The sequence below is a fragment of the Belonocnema kinseyi genome, chromosome 1 (genome assembly GCF_010883055.1).
Source record: "Belonocnema kinseyi isolate 2016_QV_RU_SX_M_011 chromosome 1, B_treatae_v1, whole genome shotgun sequence".
NCBI classification, from domain to species: domain Eukaryota; kingdom Metazoa; phylum Arthropoda; class Insecta; order Hymenoptera; family Cynipidae; genus Belonocnema; species Belonocnema kinseyi.
The window spans coordinates 85,353,776-85,373,960 of NC_046657.1; the positions used below are offsets into that span (position 1 = coordinate 85,353,776).

The window sequence follows — 20,185 nt, forward strand, 5'->3', positions numbered from 1 at the left end:
AATATTTGAAAATGTTTTATTATGGTTTTTTAATAGTTCTTTTAGTAATACAATAAATTTTTATCTATTTCAAGGCCCGCAAATATAACAAAATATAATAGAATAGAACAAAGACTCAAATATATCGCGGAATATTGTCTGTTGTAGCATGACGTCTCGGTCATGCTAGGATAGTTGGAAATTTCAATCATCAAAATAATAGAACTTGACTGGGAAAATGAATTCTACAGTATACAAATATTACCATTCATAAATTTATTACTTACCATTACGCTTAGAACATTTTCTCTAACAACTTGTATGCATTCCCATGACAACATGCCAAAATACTTCATTTAAACCAACGAGAACTTCACGCTCTTCGGGTCTTTTTTTTTAATTTGTCAGTCACTGACGTGGGCGAAATCGTACAGGAAAGGTGGTGGGAGGTAACGTAACTGCTCAACAAAATAGCCAATCGTCCAGGACTTGAAATAGGTAAACCTTGAAATAAGTGCGACTTGAAATAGGCAAGAGTTCACTGTATTTTAAAATAAAAATCCAGCGACGTGAACACGCGTTTCATGCTCGTCCGTTTACTACGGTAAAATTTGTGGGATTGCAAATGATTTCCTAAACATCATAAGGATTTTGAAGGACTTTGTAATATTTAGAAGGTTTTTTGTTATTTTAAATGATTTCAAAGGACTTCAGAGAACTTTAAAGATTTATATGGATTTTTATTGGATGATTTTTATTTGTTATGGTTAACGGATTTCAATGAATATAAAAAAGTCTAAACATTTTATAATATTTGTGTAAGTTGCAAAGAATGAAGGGATTTTGTAGCATTTCAAATATTTCAAGGTTTCAAAATGTTTTAAAGAATTTTCTAGGATCTCAGAAAATATTATTATTACTATTATTTATTAACTCCCAAGGGCTAAATAGCCCTCTGAGGAACAAATTTTACATATGTTTACTGTAAAATATAACAACTCTGATCGAATGAAAAATATGACGTAGGTAAGAGAAAAAAAAGAAGATTTCCCAGAATTCAAGAGTTTTTTACATTCTCATCTTAAATTTGACTTAGTCGATTTTCATCTAATCTCCACATTTTGAGACCCCCTGAGTCAGAAAACCCGATTTTTACGAAGTTTTCTGTATGCCTGTCTGTCTTCGTTGATTAACGGTTCTGGGTTAATATATGGGAATTTTTTTTTTTTAATAAAAATATCATTTTCCAGGAAAACATTACTAGATATGAAAAAAACGTTAAGAAGCATAATTACTCCTCTCAAAAAGGTCGAAATGTGCAAGATATGAAAAATCATTAATTAAAAAAAAATTGTTCAAAAAAAGAAAAAAAATAGTTAACTTTTTTTTGATCAAATGGGTAGTTTCTGTTTTATTCGTACAAAAATAAGTTTTTGGAAAACTAAACCAGATACGAGAAACAATCATGGAAGTAAGTTGTTTGCCCAAAAGAGATTTACAAATTTGTTATAAATAATTTTTTGATATGACGCCTAGATTTTAATTCAATCTTAAAAAATAATATTAGAAAAGGTTTGTTTGATAACAAAATTGTTCTTAAATTAGATCTTAAAATTAACCTTTGATCTTTTTTTCTGACGAGACACGTGATGAGGATGAGTTCATTAAAGCCAAAGAAGTTTTAACAAATGAAAATTGACAATCACTAAATTTTAGGTGTCTATGGTTTGATCATTAATTTTAAAAGTCCTATTCAAAACTGTGGTGGAAGTACAATGACTGAGTGCGTAGAGAGAAATAAATATATTATCGAGCGCGAGATCAAACAAGAGTGCACTCAATCTTGCAAGCGAAGCGTTCCGCACGCTTAGAAGACAATAAGAATGTGCCTGCACAGATACAAATTTAATAATTCTAAGACAAGCATTAAAAACTGTACATTCGAAATAAATTTTGTCTGATCGAAAAAACTTACATAAAATTTAAACATTTAAAAATTATGAGAGTTCCTGAGTGAGCGTTTAAAAATTTTTTAAAATTAAAAACAGATATTTTTGAACAGAATCTTTTGAAGCTAAACACCTTCATTTTTAAGGCGTCACTATTGTATCATGCAGTATCCACTGACACTCAAAGTGATTGGATATATTTTATATTATTAAAAAAAGAGATTTTTGTGAAAAAATATTTACTTTAATTTGCACTGATTAAAACTGAAAAATTTCAAATTCTGTGCACGTTCAAAGTTTAATCAGTCTAAAAACGTTAACAGATTGTATCATTTCTAATTTTAAGCTTTAAAAATAATAAATGCAAATTTGATCTGAACATTTAAAATTGGCGAATCTCCAAATTAGCATCATGAAATTAAGTCGTTAAAAAATAATAATTTTTCTATTGTGCATTATGTTTTTTTTTTAATTTATCATTCTAATTCAAAGTGCAAAAGTAAGAACTTGAAAATAAATTACAAAGAAAAAACACGCGAATAGCGAGTGAAAACAGCTTCAATCTGCTCAAAGTGAATGCATGAATTTTAAGATTATTTATGTATAATATTTGGCAAAATTTGAATATATTGATATTTTTTCTTTTTTTCCAGTAAAAAGAAAGAATTCAAGCCCAGTCAAAAAATCCGGTATAGGGAGCCGATCGCCGATTTCTCCGCCCTGTAGATAAAAAAAAATATTCAGTTATTTCAAACCGGGGCGTTATTTTTAGGTTTATAAATTTGATATAAAAAAAGAATTATTTTCTTTTGCGAATAAAATACTTATTGAAAAAGTACCTGAGTTTGAATTTATCCCGCTTTTCTGAGCGTAAGAAAGTGCTGCCTGTGACGGAGAAAGCAATAAATAATAAGCAAAAAAATGGGTACGCCGGCTCAAGTTCTACACTTTGTCACTTTTCAGTTGTAAATTTAGATTACAGAAGAAGTTTAGTCACTTTTTTGTCTCTTGCAAATTTAAAATACAGAGGAGAATTAAAACTTCGAAATTTTCACCTGAGTTCATCACAACAATATAATTCAAACATGTAAGGGAGTTAATATTTATAATTAAACTAAAAAAATTCATCTACACTACACGCACTATGAGTTTTCGACTCGCAATAGACACCATTTTCAGGTTTTTGAATAATTGATATTTTTCACAAATTTAAAAAATTGGTATTGTTCAAATATTGTTTGTTGATCGCAATTTCAGATTGCTTAATTCGGACTGACAAATCCTTTACCGTTTCAATTTTCACTTGTTCCATGTTCGATTTCTTCAAATTTATGTTCCTCTATTTTAAATGTTATTTTTTGTTTGAATGTCGCATCCTTAAACTTATAAATATTCTCCACATTTTCAGAATTTGCGAAATTGTTTCCATTTTAATTTCTTTAATTATTCCAGTTTTTGTTTACAAAGTACAGTATCCGACCTTGGGGTATATCAGGAGAAAGTGTTAATTCTGGTCAAGGATACTGATATCGGCTTCAAAGTACATCCTTTGAGAGCCACCAACTTCTTCTAGCGATCCTTCAACTTTCTGAATAGCTACGAGCTGTTTCGTGGGATTTTGTTTTATTTCCTCTTTTTAAAATTATTTTCCTTTTAGAGTATACTTCAATTTCGAAAACAGATAGAAATCACAGGAAGCCAGGTCAAGACTGCATGGGGACAGCCGAAGTTGTGTAAAGCCGTGTTTCACCAGATATTGCTGAATGAGCTGCGATGAATAGTTGTTGCGGTGAAGGTCCTAGTCATCATTTTTTGAGAAATCAGACCGTTTCTCTGGTCAAAATGTCAAAAATAATATTTTTTTCAAACCCTGAGGCCTTCCTCTATCGCTTTCACTATTAAACGACGATTTCTGCACTTTGAGGTTTTTTGGTCCTTGCGGGCCTGCCATGCCGAGGGTCCTCATAGACTCATTACCATACAAAATTTAATGCGCGCTCTTGTTCGGTGTGATCCGTCATCCTGAAATCCCGAGCATACGTGGTTAGATACGCAACAGTGCTTAATATTCGGCTAAGGATTTGCAGGGTTTTTAATAGGGAGCCTCGCAGGGGTCCTGCTAAATTTTAAATATCTGTTTTCAACAACAGCACAAATAAGTACAAAATGAAAGAACAAGGTCGAATACTTTCCTGACAGACCTCATATTATTTCGTATTGTTTAATTTTGAACTCATTAATTTTTATTAATTAAATTTCTTAGTCTTCCTATGCAGAATTGTTTTTCAATTCGTTTAAGGCCATGTGATGAGTGGGTCACGTGACGAGATTCCTACCTTACGGACACTTTTTTTATTTCCTAACTTATTTTCACACGAAGCGCCACAGCGAGTTGAAAATTTGGGGTAATAAATAAGAAGCACTAAGGAAATCGGGTCTGGTACTAAATTTCAATAATTATGACGAAATAAAAAAAACTATTTATAAGAAAAACTTTTTTCTTAATTATTCAAATTTAGGAACAGACCTACCTTTGTTCGTGCTTCTTATTTATTATCCTAAATTTTCAACTCGACTTGGCGCTTCGTGTGAAAATAAGTCAGGAAATAAAAAACGTGCCGGTAAGGTAGGAATCTGGTCACGTGACTCACTAACCACAGGGCCTTCCGTTCTAATATAAAATGGGTCAAGATCCCAAAAGGGAATACCTCTGATTATTTTAGAATTGAGTATGGCCATGCATTTAGAAACGCTGATTCAAATTATGGAAACCCCATAAAACTCACGATTTATCGAATTTATTTCGGTAAATTCAGAACATTTCAAAAAAGTACTGAAACAAAAGTTATAAATTAATTCAAAATATGAAGGTTTTATTCTAGACACTTTTTCTTCACGATGCACAGCTTTTGAGAAAATAGCTGTTGAACTGCGAATCCTTTCCAACTTCAGGTGGAAAAACGTAATTAAATTAAGTAAAAAATATATATAACTGCAATAATTGATCACAGGAATACTTACGTTTTCGGCCGGGCTAAGCATGAAATTTTCAAATACAATTTACAAATACAAATTTCAAAAATGAAATGTGTAATTTGACGAAGTTTACAACGTTTTTGAACATTTTATTTTAATTTTAAATCGTTCTCGTGTTAAACCTAAAAATCCATGTTTTATTAAGCTTTTGTGGTTTTTCCAATGATAATCATATTTGCACCAATGTTCACTATAATTTTTGTAATCAGGACGTTAAAATTTATTAATATACGAAGTATTAAAAAAATGAGACCTGAGCGCTTTTCGAAACTTCATCCCCTAACTTTTTATGGTATAAGCTTCTGGTTCAAAAAAACTTTTAAAAAGGTCTATAAGCAAACCATATTTAGTTAGGGTATAACGCAGACACTACATTATTTTTTATTCAATATTTATTATATTTTGTATCTCTTCTGTTTACGTAATTTATTTCAATATTCATTCGTATAAAGTACGGAAGGGAAACATTGGAAAAAGGAAAAACATTGAAACTGAAAGTTTTGAACCATTTAAAAATATTTTTGTTTTGTTTCAGAATTTGTAAAGATGCAACTGCATCTATTAATTCTGTTGTTCGCTCTTTCTGCATTGTCGGCTGAGCAAAGAACTAAGATGATGGAGGAGAAAGAATGTCTCAATGAACATTCGAATTTATTAAATTATTTTTCGTGGGCTGATTATACGATATTGGGCGTAATGTTGGGCGTTTCCTGCCTAATTGGAACATTTTATGGATGTTTTTCTAAAAAGCAAGAGACCAGTGAAGATTTTCTATTAGGAGGTTCTAAAATGGGAACTTTTCCAATGGCAATGTCACTTGCTGCCAGTTTTGTCACTGCTATTGAATTGCTCGGCAATCCTGCGGAAATGTACTCACAGGTGAAATCAATTACAATGATCATTAATTATTTAATTTATATTGTATAAATCATTTATTTATTCATAGATAAAATATATTTATTGGATAATTTAAATTAGAAATCAGATTATAATATTAAGCATTTCTCCATTTATTTATTTGGAATTTATATCTTAGGGATATGTAAGCCTTTCATCGAAAATAAATCAAATAAATTAATTTTCAACAAGGGAGATTAACTTTCTACCTAGAAAAGAGAATTTTCAAAAAAACAGTTAAGTTTTCAATCTAAAAAGTCAAATATTTTAGAAAACCTTGACTATTAAACCGGAAACGATGAATTTTCAACGATGAAGTTAATTTTGAAATCAAAAAATAAATTTTGGAACTGAATAGTTGAATATTTAGCTAAAAATCTGCTCGCTTCGCGGGCACATTCTCGTAGCGCGCTACGCACTACTCGCTTCATTCGCGAGATGGAGCACGCCTGAGGCGCGCGTCTGTTGAATCTCGCGCTTTGCGTCTGATAATGGGTAACCTCGCGTTTCGCGCTCAAGGCACAATTACACCTTGCGCTTCACGTTCGGATATTTATTCTTTGCATTCGGAATACTTGAATTAAATTTTATCAAAAAGATGTCTTTGAGGTCGCAGTATTTCTACGCGTCTTCATATTCTTAATTTTTTAAGTCTCTCAAAGCTATGTAGCCTTTGAGGCACACATTCTCATAGTGACACTCACGCTGCAAGTTTGATTTTGAACAGATATTTTTAAATGTATGTTTCCTGAACCACCTTAAAATAAATAAAAAACTACAATATTTTTTTCAGACATTTTTCTCTATCTCTCGTTTATATGCTAATAATAGGATTTTGATTTTCATATTATTTTTTATGATTAAAGCAAGATATGCTAAAAGTCTTCCTTTAAATTTGTACGTAACTCGCGTCTTTTGGCGGAATATTTAAATTTTCTATTTTCTGCGTAGTAGTTACGGTAAATAAAAACAAAATTACAAGTGCCATTAGAAAATGTTTAGGACATTTTGTAGGATTTTTTTAAATAAGTGATTATTAACGAATTTGTAGATCTTTTTTGGGATCACGATGTTTGTTAATTCATCTTTTTCGGTCCTGCATATTTTGACGATAAAGTGGATTTTTTTTATTTTTCATTAATTGTTTTGCAATCAAAACTTGGATTTACTATGTTCCAAGAAAATCCAAAATTATGTTTTGATAATCATGTAGGGCTTTCAAAAAGAAATGTTTTCCTTCTCTTGACTTTTTTTGATATCGTGCATTTTTGGCTTAAAATTTGGATTTTCGATTGATTTTGAAAATTCTGAAAATGCTGTAACTCTGAAAATGATCTTTTTATAGAAAAGTTATGAGGATGAATTGCTTGTATTTTTTAATACTATAAATATCTGTACATAGAATTTTTAAATTTATAAAGAAGTGGTGTCAAAAATTTCCAAAATTCGCTGTTTTTTTTTTATTTCTATCCAAAATGGCTGGTTAATGAACTTTTCGTTTCTTTTAATACCCTAAAAAAGTGTGTCAAATATTGATTTGACCCGTTCATTTTTTCTATAGTTATCGTGTTTACGGACTGACGGCCGGACGGACCAACAGACAGACGCCATCGTAAAAATTGTATTTGCGGATTCAGAGGGTCTCAAAAGGTGAACATCCGTTGAAAAACTGTGGTGTGAAATTTCTGAATCGTAAATGATGAGAATGTAAAAAGATAGAGAAAAAAATGGCCATGGAATTGTTAAATTTTCAGTTACGAAAACAATTATCAACATAACAAACATTTTCAACACGTTAAATGCAACCAAAAAATAAACATTTTTAACTGAATAGTTCAATCCTTAACTAAAAAGATCAATTTTTCACGAGAAAGATTAATGTCTTACCCAAAAAGAAGGTTTTACAACAATATACATGAGATTTCTACCAAATTGTGGAATTCTGAACTTGTAGAGGATACATTTTTTTACCAACAACGTAATCATTAAATTTTTAGATAACAAACTGAATGTGTGTAAAAAAAAAACTTTCAATTAAATCGTTAAACTTTCAACCCACAACGTGAATCTTAACAATTTAATTTTTAACTATTTAGTTCAAATTTCAATCAATTAGTCGATTTTTCAACCAAAAAAGATACATTTTTAACCAAATACAGTGAAACCCTTTAGTAACCCTCCCTTCTATAGCACTTCCGAGAATCAATGCCGCGCCGCAGGTAGGTGTAACAGAAGCTGCGCGGGGGCGCGGGGCCTGCTGTTGTCACTCAGGCGAGCACGCAGGCGTGAAAAAAAAATCGGACCGGGCTATAATGAGTTAATTCCCACCCACCGTTAGTCCCAAAATCGACGCTATAGAAGAGTTTCACTGTAGTTGAATTTTTAACCGAAAATATAAATTTTTAAAAAACAATTTCATTTTCAATCAAATAGTTTATTTTTCTATCAAGTTGTTCGTTTTTTAAAGTAAAAGAAGAGGAACTTTCTAACAAAAAGGTGAATTTTCTACACGAAAATATAAATTTTCAAATGAATTCTATTTCTAGTGAATAGAGCGATCACTATGTGGCCACTTTACGGTCACGCAATTGCGTAACTGTACTTATTATTCACGCTGTCCGCTAAGGCGAGTTTCATTCTTGCAACATTTTGAAATTCTGACTTTGTAAATATTTGTTGCTCTATTTTGTTTAAATCTCTATCGTTTTAAATTTTAGTTATCGGAATTTGAAATTATGCTAAAAAACTTTTTCATAAAACATTCCAATTTGAAAATGTTCAATTTTGAACTCTTCGATAATTTAGAACACCACAATTTGCAACTCTTATAATTACTAAATACGTTATTTTCAATACTACTGGTTGATTAATATATTGCGGTGGTTGAAACTTTGAAAGCAAAATCCTAAAAAAATGTTTGATATACTTTCCAACTGATTTCAGGGTACGCAATTTTGGATGACCTGTCTGGCATTTATTCTAGTTATTCCAATAACGTCTCAACTTTATTTGCCAGTTTATATGAAACTAAGGCTAACTTCAAGCTACGAGTATTTAAATATACGATTTGATCGGCACTGCAGACTTTTAGCAAGTGGACTCTATATGATACAAATGGTCTGGTACACTTCAGTAGCTGTTTATGCTCCAGCATTAGCTTTAAGCCATGGTAAATATATTTCTAAGCTTGCTACTTAAAATACCAGTTAACTTACCTGCGTGATAAGGTTTCTTGTATTAATGGGGGGGGGGGGGGGGGGGGGGTATGGTGCCAAACTTCAAATTAAATATCCTTAAAATCATAAGTCAAATGTGATTTTGATGTCTTTATTTTTTGGTAAGTTCACATTATCTGGTTACATATGTCATTACTCGAAACCGCGTTTTAGCTTCGTCACTATTCGTTATTTAATTAATTCGTTGGTCTGGTATTTCGGTCAATGTACTCCATACCATGGGGATGGTCTCCATCAGCTAACTGCAGGTTTATTTCAAGAACATGAAAGTTGAAGAATAAAAAGCTTACAACATTATAATTCTCAAAAGTATAATGTAACGGAAAAAAATCACTCGAGACATTATCAACACTAAATAAATGTTTTCTTATTCAATATAAATAATACCTTTGTACAAAGTGTGTCGCAAAACCTAGTTAAAACTTCTTGAGGATATGTGACGAGTGGGTCATGTGAACAGATTCCTACTTTACCGCCACTTTTTTTATTTCCCAACTTATTTTCACACGAAGCGCCATAGTCGAGTTGAAAATTTGAGCTACTAAACAAGAAGCACTAAGAATTGTCGCACTAATCCTTGAAAATTCTATTCAGCTTCTAAATATCTGGAATTGACTTTCACAGATATCTTCTTTACCGGCAGGTGCCAAAGGCGCGAAAATTCAAAACAGGCATTTGTCAATAATGTTGGATATCCTATTTATTGAGTTATTGCTCAACCCTTGTAATGCGGACCACCCTAATAAATAAAGAAATTTGCTTGAAGTGTGTTCGAAAATGGAAATGATAATTAGGAATGGAAATAACTTCATAACGATCAGTTTCAGTATTTTTAGGACGTAAACTCAAAGTTTACATACTGGTATCTTTCACAGCAATAAAATATGAAATATAATTAAGAATAGAAATACATTTATAACCTTTATAACAGTAATTATTATATTTGTGGGTTATAATCACGAATTTCACATGATAGTCTATTTCAAAGGAATAAAACGTGAATACTTACCGTATTATTATTATTAAATTTAAATTCAAAGTTTTTAAAATTTTCATTCTCTGCATAACTATATTATTAACAACCTCCAATTTCATTAGACAGAACAGACAAATTCATGAATTTCCTACAGTGTCCATTAAATTAGCCACCTGTTATCAAGTACTGTTATCATCTCCATAACATTTTTCGGGCATCATGCTCCGTATGTCCTGTTACAGGAATATATTAATTTTAAAACATTAAGGACGTTTATAAAAACAATTCATAACATCAGAAGTTTAAAGGAATACTTTGCGTATTAACATGTAATATTTTGATGCTTTAAGTATTTCAAAATGAGCTTTATGCACTTAAATTCTGCGAAAGGATTTTTTATCTATTTCCGTAAAAACTGTTTAAATAACAACTTCTAAAACGTTTTTTAAAACAAAAATTTCATCTTATCATTATTTTTCAAAACAAAGAAAGTCATTCTATGAAAAAACTAATATGAAAATTAACAGACGTGGGCCTTTTTTTTGTAATCGACACCATGCTCCATTAGGGTTTCGACTTGAAGTTTCCCATGTAAAATGCATGGTGAAAAATCACTGTTTTGAGTGCTTAGAATAATTTTTTGGGTTTGAAAAAATGCGACAGAAAAGTATAGGAGCCTGTAGAGGATTATCGAACGAAGTATTTCATGTATCAGACATATAGATTTGACAATTCTAATACACCACTACGACTACCTGAGAACTACCCTTAAAACAAAAAATGTCAATTCTTTATGAAATCGACCTCTTGAACATTATATTTTCGTGTTTTTTCCCCTTAAAATGATTAATATTGATTTATAGTGGAATATTTATTATCATTGGTTAATTAATTTTCAATTATTTAAACAGATGGAATTTATTTGAATAATTTTGTTCTCGATAATTCGTTTTTTCTCCTAAAAAGTATTACTGTTAGTCTAGTGGAATATTAATTAACATTGCTTTATTAATTTTTAATTTTTTAAGCAAATAAAATTTGTTTACATTTTTTTTGTTAATAATCAGTTGTTTCCCTTAAAAATTATTACTATTGTTCTAGTGGAATATTTATTAACATTAGTTGATTAATTTTTAATTGTTTGAACAAATTGAATTTGCTTAAATACATTTATTAATTAATAATATTTCTTTGGTGAAATATTTAATAACAGTGTTTGATTTTTTGCATTTTTTTAAATAAAAATTATTATTACAAAAAACTTTCTAAACAAATGGAATTTGTTTACATAATTAAAAATTAATAAACCAATATTGGTCAATATTCCACTAGACCAATATTAATAATTTTAAGGGAAAAAAAGACGAGAACTTAATTTTCAAGAGGACAATTTCATGAAGAAGTGACATTTTTTGTTTTAAGGGTAGTTTTCAGGTAATCGTAGCGGTGTGTTAGGGGTGCTAAACCTATATGTCTGATACATAAAATTCTTCTTTGGATAATTCTCTACAAGCCCCTATACTTTCCCATCAAATTTTTTCAAACTCTAAGAAATTATTCCAAAAATTCAGAAAAGTGATTTTTCCCTATCCATTTTACAGTCGGTTAAATAAGAGCGTGGTCACGATTACTAGCGATCGGTAAATGCGAATGCTGTAATTTTTTTTCATATAGAGGTCAGTATAGTCCTTCATGCTTTATGAAAGAGAATCAGCTGACTGTTCTTTTTATTACGAACCGAGCATTTTTCCAAAATGAGTGCCGACCCGAAACATCGAAGCAAGGCCTGTCGCTCGTGGAAGGAGGAAAATGGTGTCGTGACTTTGGATTGGCCGTCTCAGTCGCCCGATGCCAATCCAATTGAAAACGTTTGGGCTCAAATGAAGATGAAGCTTGGGAAGAACCGACCCTGCAATTTTAAGCAGCTTGTTCGCCGAATTCACAAACTTTGGATGTCGTTTTCAGAAGGATACGCGAAAAATCTCGTCTCGAAGATGCCAACCCATTATTGACGCTGAAGGTGATTGGACCTACTATTAATGTGTTTGCATGAAAGTTTTCGATCAAATAAATCAATATTTGAAAGAATTTTTGTATTGAGTCTTTTCATTTTCTCACAACAATGACCACGCTCTTATTTAACCGACTGTACATCGGAAACTTCAAGTCCAAGCCGGCATCTGTTAAAATAAAAAAAAAATTAAAAATTTGGAAATTTCTTTTTTCGAATTTAGAATTAAATGGAGGGGATCGTTGCCCTCTAAAAAAGCTAGGAGAAACTTCTGGAAGAAACTAAAAAATCTGGCTGACAAGAAATGTCTTATCATGTAGGTTATTGACAAAATCTTGTATATCCAATAGGGTGGTCCAAGTTTTTGTTGTGGAATTTGCATGCATTTTGCCCGGTTTGTATGAATGCAAAAAAAAATAATTGCATTTTAAAAAAATGACATACAGAGCTTGTTTAATAAAAGTTGTTTATGATGCATAAATTACTGCTTTTGAATGATAATTTGATGCTTATATCAAATATTAAAACAATTTCTTATTGTTCTTAGGAATTTTCTTCTATAATATACTTATGTCGCGATCTGTCCCAAATTTCTAACTCATTTGTAATTTCTCAATTAGAAGTTGCAGTTATAGTTGCGGCTGTTTTCTGAATTTTTCCACATTTTTGTCCACTTTCATACAGGAGGTAATAATTAATACAAGTTAACAAACATAATTATTTGAAAAATTTAGTATTGTTTGTAACTATATTTCTTAGAGTAATGCTAGATAGTTGTTCTTTATTTGAAATATTCAGTTTTTCCTTGACTTTTCAGTTAACAACAAATAATAAATGAAGACCAACAAGAATGATTTTTAAATAGTACTGTATTTTTTCAAAGCGAAATCTTTATAATAATTTTGTCGATATATTATAAATACCTTCTAAGTTAAACAAAAAGGCTATCTTACGATAGAGATAAAAACAAAGAATTAAATAATTAATAGTAGGTCGGAGGAGTATGTCTCAAAATTAATTATACAAATTTCGTTTTGAAGTACAACACATAGTTTATTGAAAAACTTAAAACAAAAATTTGGAATTGCACATATTTTATATTTTATAATTGCACATATTTTCAGAGAAGATATTAATAAACAATAATATATCGTTTAAATAATAATTTTCGTTATCTTTGATTAATTATTACATACCTCCCTAAATAAAAAGTTACAAAAAGTTAAAAATTTCTTTCAAAAAACCGTAACTATCTAGAATCGCTTTAGAAGAAGATAGTTACAAAACAGTATTAATTTGTTTTAACAATTAGTTTTGATAAATTATTTTATTTATTAATTCGCTCTGAATAAAAAGTGGACAAAATTTTTAATATTTCACAAAAAAAACCGAAACTTTCTAGCATTATTCAAAGGCAATATTTTTCTAAATAATTCGAAATTGGTTACAAAATTATGTTTGTTAATTTCAATTCATTATTATTACCACACTGTAATTAAAAAGTTGAAAGTAAGTTGAAGAATTCTGTGAAAAGCGCAACTTTCTAACTCTATTCTAAAAACAATACAATAATATATAGTTTGGAAAATTTATATAAACAACTGTTCATCAGCAGAAAGTATTATTTGATTTGTCATAAATAATTTGTATGAAAAAAGCGAGAAAATCATAATTAGTGCCAAAAAAACACAAAACCCACTTTTTCACTTATATGGTTTATTTGGGACCCTCAAAAAATGGAGGCAAACTCTATGGCTAATTGTTTACCTTTTTGTATGTGAAATACATGTTAAACTTCATCGGGCATGCAGAATCTACAAATTAAATTTTTTTGCCAACGTAAAAATGCATTTACTTTTTTATGAACAATTTCCGGGCGGTATGCATATTTGACAGTTAAAAAGAAAATTCCAATTTATTTTTGGGCCACCCTAATATCCGATGATTGCTGTCAATTAATGCTTTTCTTGATAACTCATATTCTAATTAGCTTAATTTGTATTTCAGTTACTGCCCTAAATACTTATGCTGCAGTGACTCTAGTCTATGCAGTCTGCATTTTTTATGCTTCTCAGGTAAGTTTCAATAAGATTGAAAGTTTATTAATGAAGTTAATTTTTTTTAGAAATAATCATTTTTCTAAAACTCTAAATACTTTCCTAAAATTTATTAAATTAACAATAAACTAAGCGATGTTTTTGTAGCCTACCGCTTGACTAAAAACGTTGCAAACCATTCAGAGTTAGCTCTTATACGATAGAAGTAGCACAATTAACGTAGACAAAATTATTATTCTGGATAATTTGAAGAATGGAGGGGACCTCACCTCCACTGCGACCTTCGGGTTATTTTTGTCAAATGACGTCCATTGGCTTCCCCGGCCTTTTATCGACGCGCGCGCTGTAAGCAGCTTTTTCAACTGCGCATGTGCCGAAAATCGCGGCTCTGTTTAAAATCAATAAATATGTATTCTATTCAAACCAATGAAGGTTTCCCCTTTTCGGGCCTATTTTTGATTGGCCAGCCACTGACGCGCAGAAGATCGTACAAGGACCGTTTTTGAAAGTAAAAAAATAGGCGAACTTTCACTGCATTAAGAAGACTGACTCACGAGAAGAATTAACAAATTATGCCTTACATCAGATAAAAAATTACATAGTATTGAGAAAATTGTATATTTGGATTTATAAAATTATAGATTCTGAAAAATCATATCAAATTCTCCATTTTTTTCAATAATTCCTTATGAAAAAGAAGTATGGGTAAGTAGTGAATCCAGTATTTTTATGGCGAAACAGTATTGGCTTTCCAATACTTATTCGCGAAAAAATTATTAGACCCAATACTTACAAATACTTATTTTTCATAAGGGATATGTAATTGTATATGTCTCAGATGTATGTACAACAGAATTTTTATTCCTTCTGGTAAGCCAATCTTCTAAATATTTTTACCTAGAAAAAATTATTTTCAATATTATTCTTGTTAATAAGGGTCACTTTCAAATCCTAATTTTGAAATTCCCTGGCTTTTCCCGAACCAATGTTTAATTTTCCCTGACGGTTATAAATATTTCTCGCGGGAGTAAAAACAACCTTACATCTAGGAGATCAATAATGTCGATGCAAAAAAATGTTTTTTAATTTATTTTAAAGACTTTTACTCATAAGATTCGTACAAAATTTTATAAGGGTTCATCCGCAAAATTACGTTGGACGATTCCGGGAGTGGGGACGGGAGTTTGTAAAATCTTACACTTTCACATACACATATAATACAACTTAGGGTTATTGCATTCTTAACGCAATAGGAAATTTTTCAAACAAAAAGATAAATTTCCAACAAAGTAGATTATGTTTTTACATATTAAGGAGAATTTCTAACAAAATAATGACATTTCGACGGAAAGAGAAATCAATTTTTAGTTAAAAAAAATTATTTTCACCAAATACAGTGAAACTCTTCAATAGCCCTCTCTTCTATAGCCCTTTCAAGAATCGACACCGCGCCGCAGGTAGGTGTAACAGGAGCTGTGCGGGGTCTGCGGTTGTTACTCAGGCGTGAACAAACAAAAACGAATCGGGCTATAATGAGTTAGATCCCACCCACTTTTAGCCGCAAAATCAGCGCTATAGAAGAGTTTCACTGTAGTTTATTTTTCAAATAAAAAATATGAATTTTGAACCAAAAACGAAAGAGTTAAACTTTCAACCTAGGGGATCAATCTTCAATCACAAAATGTATTTTTAACAAACAATGTAATTTTTGAATATTTTAATTTTCATTAAAAAACAGTTCAATTCAACAAAAACAGACTAATTTTTGAACAAAAAAGAGAATTTTTCAATAAAAGAATTGAATTTTGAACCAAGAAGCTTAATTTTCTACCAATAAAGACGAATTTTCAAAAAAATACGTAAAGTTTCAAAAAAAAAATTAAGTTAAAAATATATATATATATTTTTTTTTAACCCAAAAAATAAATTTCCAATCAAATAGTTTTATTATCTACCAAAAAGATGATTTTTCAACCAGGAAGATGAATTTTCTACGAAAAAAGACGTATTTCAACAAAAAGCATGGATCTTAAACGAAATTCTTTAAAGTTTTTTCACTCAACAAAGAAAGAAACTTTCATCTAAAAGTTGAGTTATAAGCCAAAAATGTGAATTTTCTACAAAGCAGTTGAGATTCCAATCCGAAAATATAAATTCTAAACAAAAAAGTTAATTTCTAACAATAGTCTTGGACTTTAAAGCGGAAAAGACCACTTTTTAACTAAATTAATTCATTTTTAACCAGAAACAAAAAATTTTAACCAAGAAGATTTATTTTCATCTAAAGAAAGATTAATTTTTAACAAAATACTTAGTTTCAAAAAAATATTTACATTTTCGTATAAAAAGATCAATTTACCACAAAACAGAATAGTTGCAATTTCAGAAAAAAATTCATTTTTAACAACAAAATAAAAAACGAATTTTCAACAAAAGAGTTAAATTTGTAACCAAGGAAATGAGTATTCGATGGAAAAATGTATTCGGGAATGCTTTCAAGAAAAAACGATTTTTATTTTGAACCAAAAATAGCTGACTCATAAACAAAAATACATTAATCGTGAACCAAACAGTTTTATTTTCAGCTAAAATAGATTAAATTAATACGATAACAATCGAACTTTTAAAACAAAAAGATAAATATTCAACTTGAGAGCTGAATTTGCTACCAGGAAAGATTTTTCAGTCGAAAACGAAACAAAATAGTATCTGAAATGTTTCATCTTTAACCTAAAAAGACGAACTTTTAATAAAAAAAGAATGACTTTTAACCAAATTGTTAAATATTCAACATAATAATAAAATTTTCAACCACAACCCTGCCCAAAACATCGGAAAGATTTTGAAAGAAAATTTCGCATAGATTCGGAAACAGTCGAAAAAAAATTCTTTTCAGATTTTATCAGAATCTTTCCAAAAAATGCATCCGAATTTTTCAGTCGCTTTCCGAAAATTTTTCCCAATATAATTCTATCAGATCTTATCAGAAGTGTCCCACTATTTTTCTATCAGATTTTATCAGAAGTGTCCCATTTATTTTTATCAAGTGTTATCAGAAATTATTAATTATTAATAATTAATATTATCAATATTAAAAATAATATATATTATTTTGTTTTTACAAATTACTATTAATACCAAATTAATAATGATAATTTGAACACACAAAATAATGTTTTTAACAAGGTTTAGAAAACAATTCCTTTTATCCAAAAATTTTTCACTAACTTACTATCAAAATTATTAAATATTTATAATTTAAAAGAACAATTAATAATAAAATTATCAAATTTAGAAATTTTTTACTTTCTAATCCTTCATTATATTTTTATTTTAAAAGTTTATTTATAAGTACGTAATCATGACAAAACAAGTTCTATTAAACAATATTTATATAACAATATTACATAATTTAGTTTTCTGATAGAATCTGATAGAAACTGACAAAAATGCGCGTGGGACAGTTTCGGAAAAGATAGGAAAGAAACGGAATGATAACTGGACACTTTTTGATCAATTCTGAGAGATTCTGAAAGAAAATGATGGTATAGTTTCAGATAGAATTTCGGATGCGAATTTTGGAAAGGATTTGAAAGATGTGGAAAGCTTCGGAAAAAAAATTTTATCAGAAATTTTTAGCAGGGAAGATAAATTCCCAAACAAAAAATTGATAGAATTATAAGTTTGTAAGACTTTCTTTTGTTCTTCATACATTTTCTTTTCTAAATCTAATTTCATTAAGGTTCCATGTTTATTTAATTAACAAAATTTATATGAATGTTTCTTTCCTATGGTTACAAAATCTTAGTGAAATTTTTGGTATGTGTGGGGGAAGGTTCAGAGCAAATCTTACACGGGGGTGTGGGGGTGGTAATTTTAGAAAAAGGCTTTACTTAATTTATCGATGATGCCTGAACTTCAAACTCATTTGATCGAAAATTCCCAGACTTCAGGTTTCCCCTGATATTCCATGACATTCCCTGGCAAACTTCAAATTCGTAAAAAAGATTTTGATTCAACTCAGTCCATTATTCTAGAAACTAAAGAATCTTTTTTAGGGAGGTATGAAGGCTGTTATAATGACCGATACATTTCAAGCTGCTGTTCTTCTGGGTTCATTACTTATAATTGCTGGATATGGAATATCTTGGGCTGGAGGATTTTCCACTGTGTGGAACGACAACTTGCAAACTGATAGGATTGAAATTTTCAATATGGATCCAACACCCACTGTCAGGCACAGTTTTTGGAGTGTTGTCGTGGGTGGAACTTTTTACTGGGCGACAATGTTTTGCAGTAATCAAGCTTCCATTCAAAAATACCTCAGTGTTGAAAATATCAGTCAAGTTAGAATGTAAGTCATTTATTTTAATCGTATTTTATGATTGATTACAGATTTTATCAAATGTTATCTTTGACAGAAGCGGCGGAGTACTATTTGGATAGATTTAAAAGACTTTACAAATTCTTCAATCATTTCACAATGGTTTCATAAAGATTTTAAAAATTTCATCATAAAGACTTCTATTATTTCACGAAGATTTCAAATATTTTGCAAATATTTTTAAAGAATTCGTAAAGATTTTAATGATTTCCCGAATATTTTAAAGCTTTCAGAAAGAATTTTATTATTTCTCAAAGATTTCAATCATTTTCCAAATATTTTAAAAATTTCACAAAGAACTTTAATATTTCACAAAAACTTTACACAGATTTCAATAGTTTTATAAACATTTCCGAATATTTGAAAAATATCTCAAATATTTTGCAAAATTTTCAAGCAATCTACAACGATTTCACAAAGATTTTACAAAAATTTCCAGGATTTTACAAAGATTTTCCAAGGATTTCTAGATTTTAAATATTTCGCAAAGATTTCAGATATATTTCAAAGATTGAACAAAGCTTGCAATTATTTTCTAATGATTGGGCAAAGATTTCAAATATTTCGCAAAGGTTTTAAAAGATTGCACAAAGATCTTGCAAAGATTTCACAAAGATTTCAATAATTTTACAAATATTACCGAATATTTAAAAAATATTTCACAAAATTTTTAAACAATTTACAACGGTTTCACAAAGATTTTACTAAAATTTCAATGATTTCCCAAACACTTGGAAGATTTCACAAAGATTTCAAATATTTCGCAAAGATTTTAAATAGATTTCAAAAATTGAACCAAGATTGAAATTAATGTCTAATGATTTAAAATTTTTTTAAAATATTTCGCAAAGATTTGAAAATAATTCCCATAGAGTTCACAAAAATTTCACAAAGATTTTAAAGATTTCGTGAACATTTTTAATGAATTCATAAACATTTCACAAAGATCTTGCAAAGATTTCGTAAATATTTCACAAAGATTGAAGATAGATTTCAAAGATAGAAGAAAGTTTTCAATGATTCTCTAATGATTTAAAATATTTCATGAAGATTTTTAAAGATATCACAAAGATTTCACGAACAGTTCAAATATTTCGCAAAGTTTTCAGAAAATTTTTTATTATTTAACAAAGATTCCATATATTTTGCAAAGATTTCAAAATAATTTACAATGATTTTACAAAGATTTCACAAAGATTTCAAATATTTCGTAAAGGTTTTTGAAGAAATCACCAAGATTTCAAATAAATCTCAAAGATTTCAGACAGACTTTTATTATTTCACAACGATTTTTGAAGAATTCACAAAGATTTCAAATAATTTTCAAAAATTCTTAAACAATTCACAAAGATTTCAAATATTTTACAAAGGTTTAAAAGATATCACAAAGACTTCTATCATTTCTCAATGATTTCATATAGATCTCAAAGGTTGAATAAAGGTTTGAATGATTTCCCAAAGATTTCTCAAAGATTTCGGATAGATTTAAAAGACTTCACAAGACTTTATTCATTTCTCATATCTATCACAAAGATTTGAATACTTTTTAAAATATAGTGTGTGTATATATATATAATTAAAAATTTGTCATAAGGACAACCGCAGGATTTCGCCGGGAGCGGGTGCTAATCTGAAAAATTGCACCCGCTTCCAGCGAAAT

General features: G+C 29.6%; 1 protein-coding gene across 1 annotated transcript in view; it reads left to right on the plus strand.

Moving 5' to 3' along the window:
- The first annotated feature begins 2,880 nt into the window (after positions 1-2,880).
- Positions 2,881-20,185, plus strand: part of LOC117178545 (sodium-coupled monocarboxylate transporter 1-like) — a 30,574-nt gene continuing 13,269 nt past the window's right edge. Inside the window, exons 1-5 of the mRNA XM_033369976.1 lie at positions 2,881-3,015; positions 5,500-5,843; positions 8,805-9,030; positions 14,092-14,159; positions 18,200-18,495. Coding sequence (XP_033225867.1) covers positions 5,511-5,843; positions 8,805-9,030; positions 14,092-14,159; positions 18,200-18,495 — 923 coding nt within the window. The 5' untranslated portion in view covers positions 2,881-3,015; positions 5,500-5,510. The remainder of the gene's footprint in view (positions 3,016-5,499; positions 5,844-8,804; positions 9,031-14,091; positions 14,160-18,199; positions 18,496-20,185) is intronic.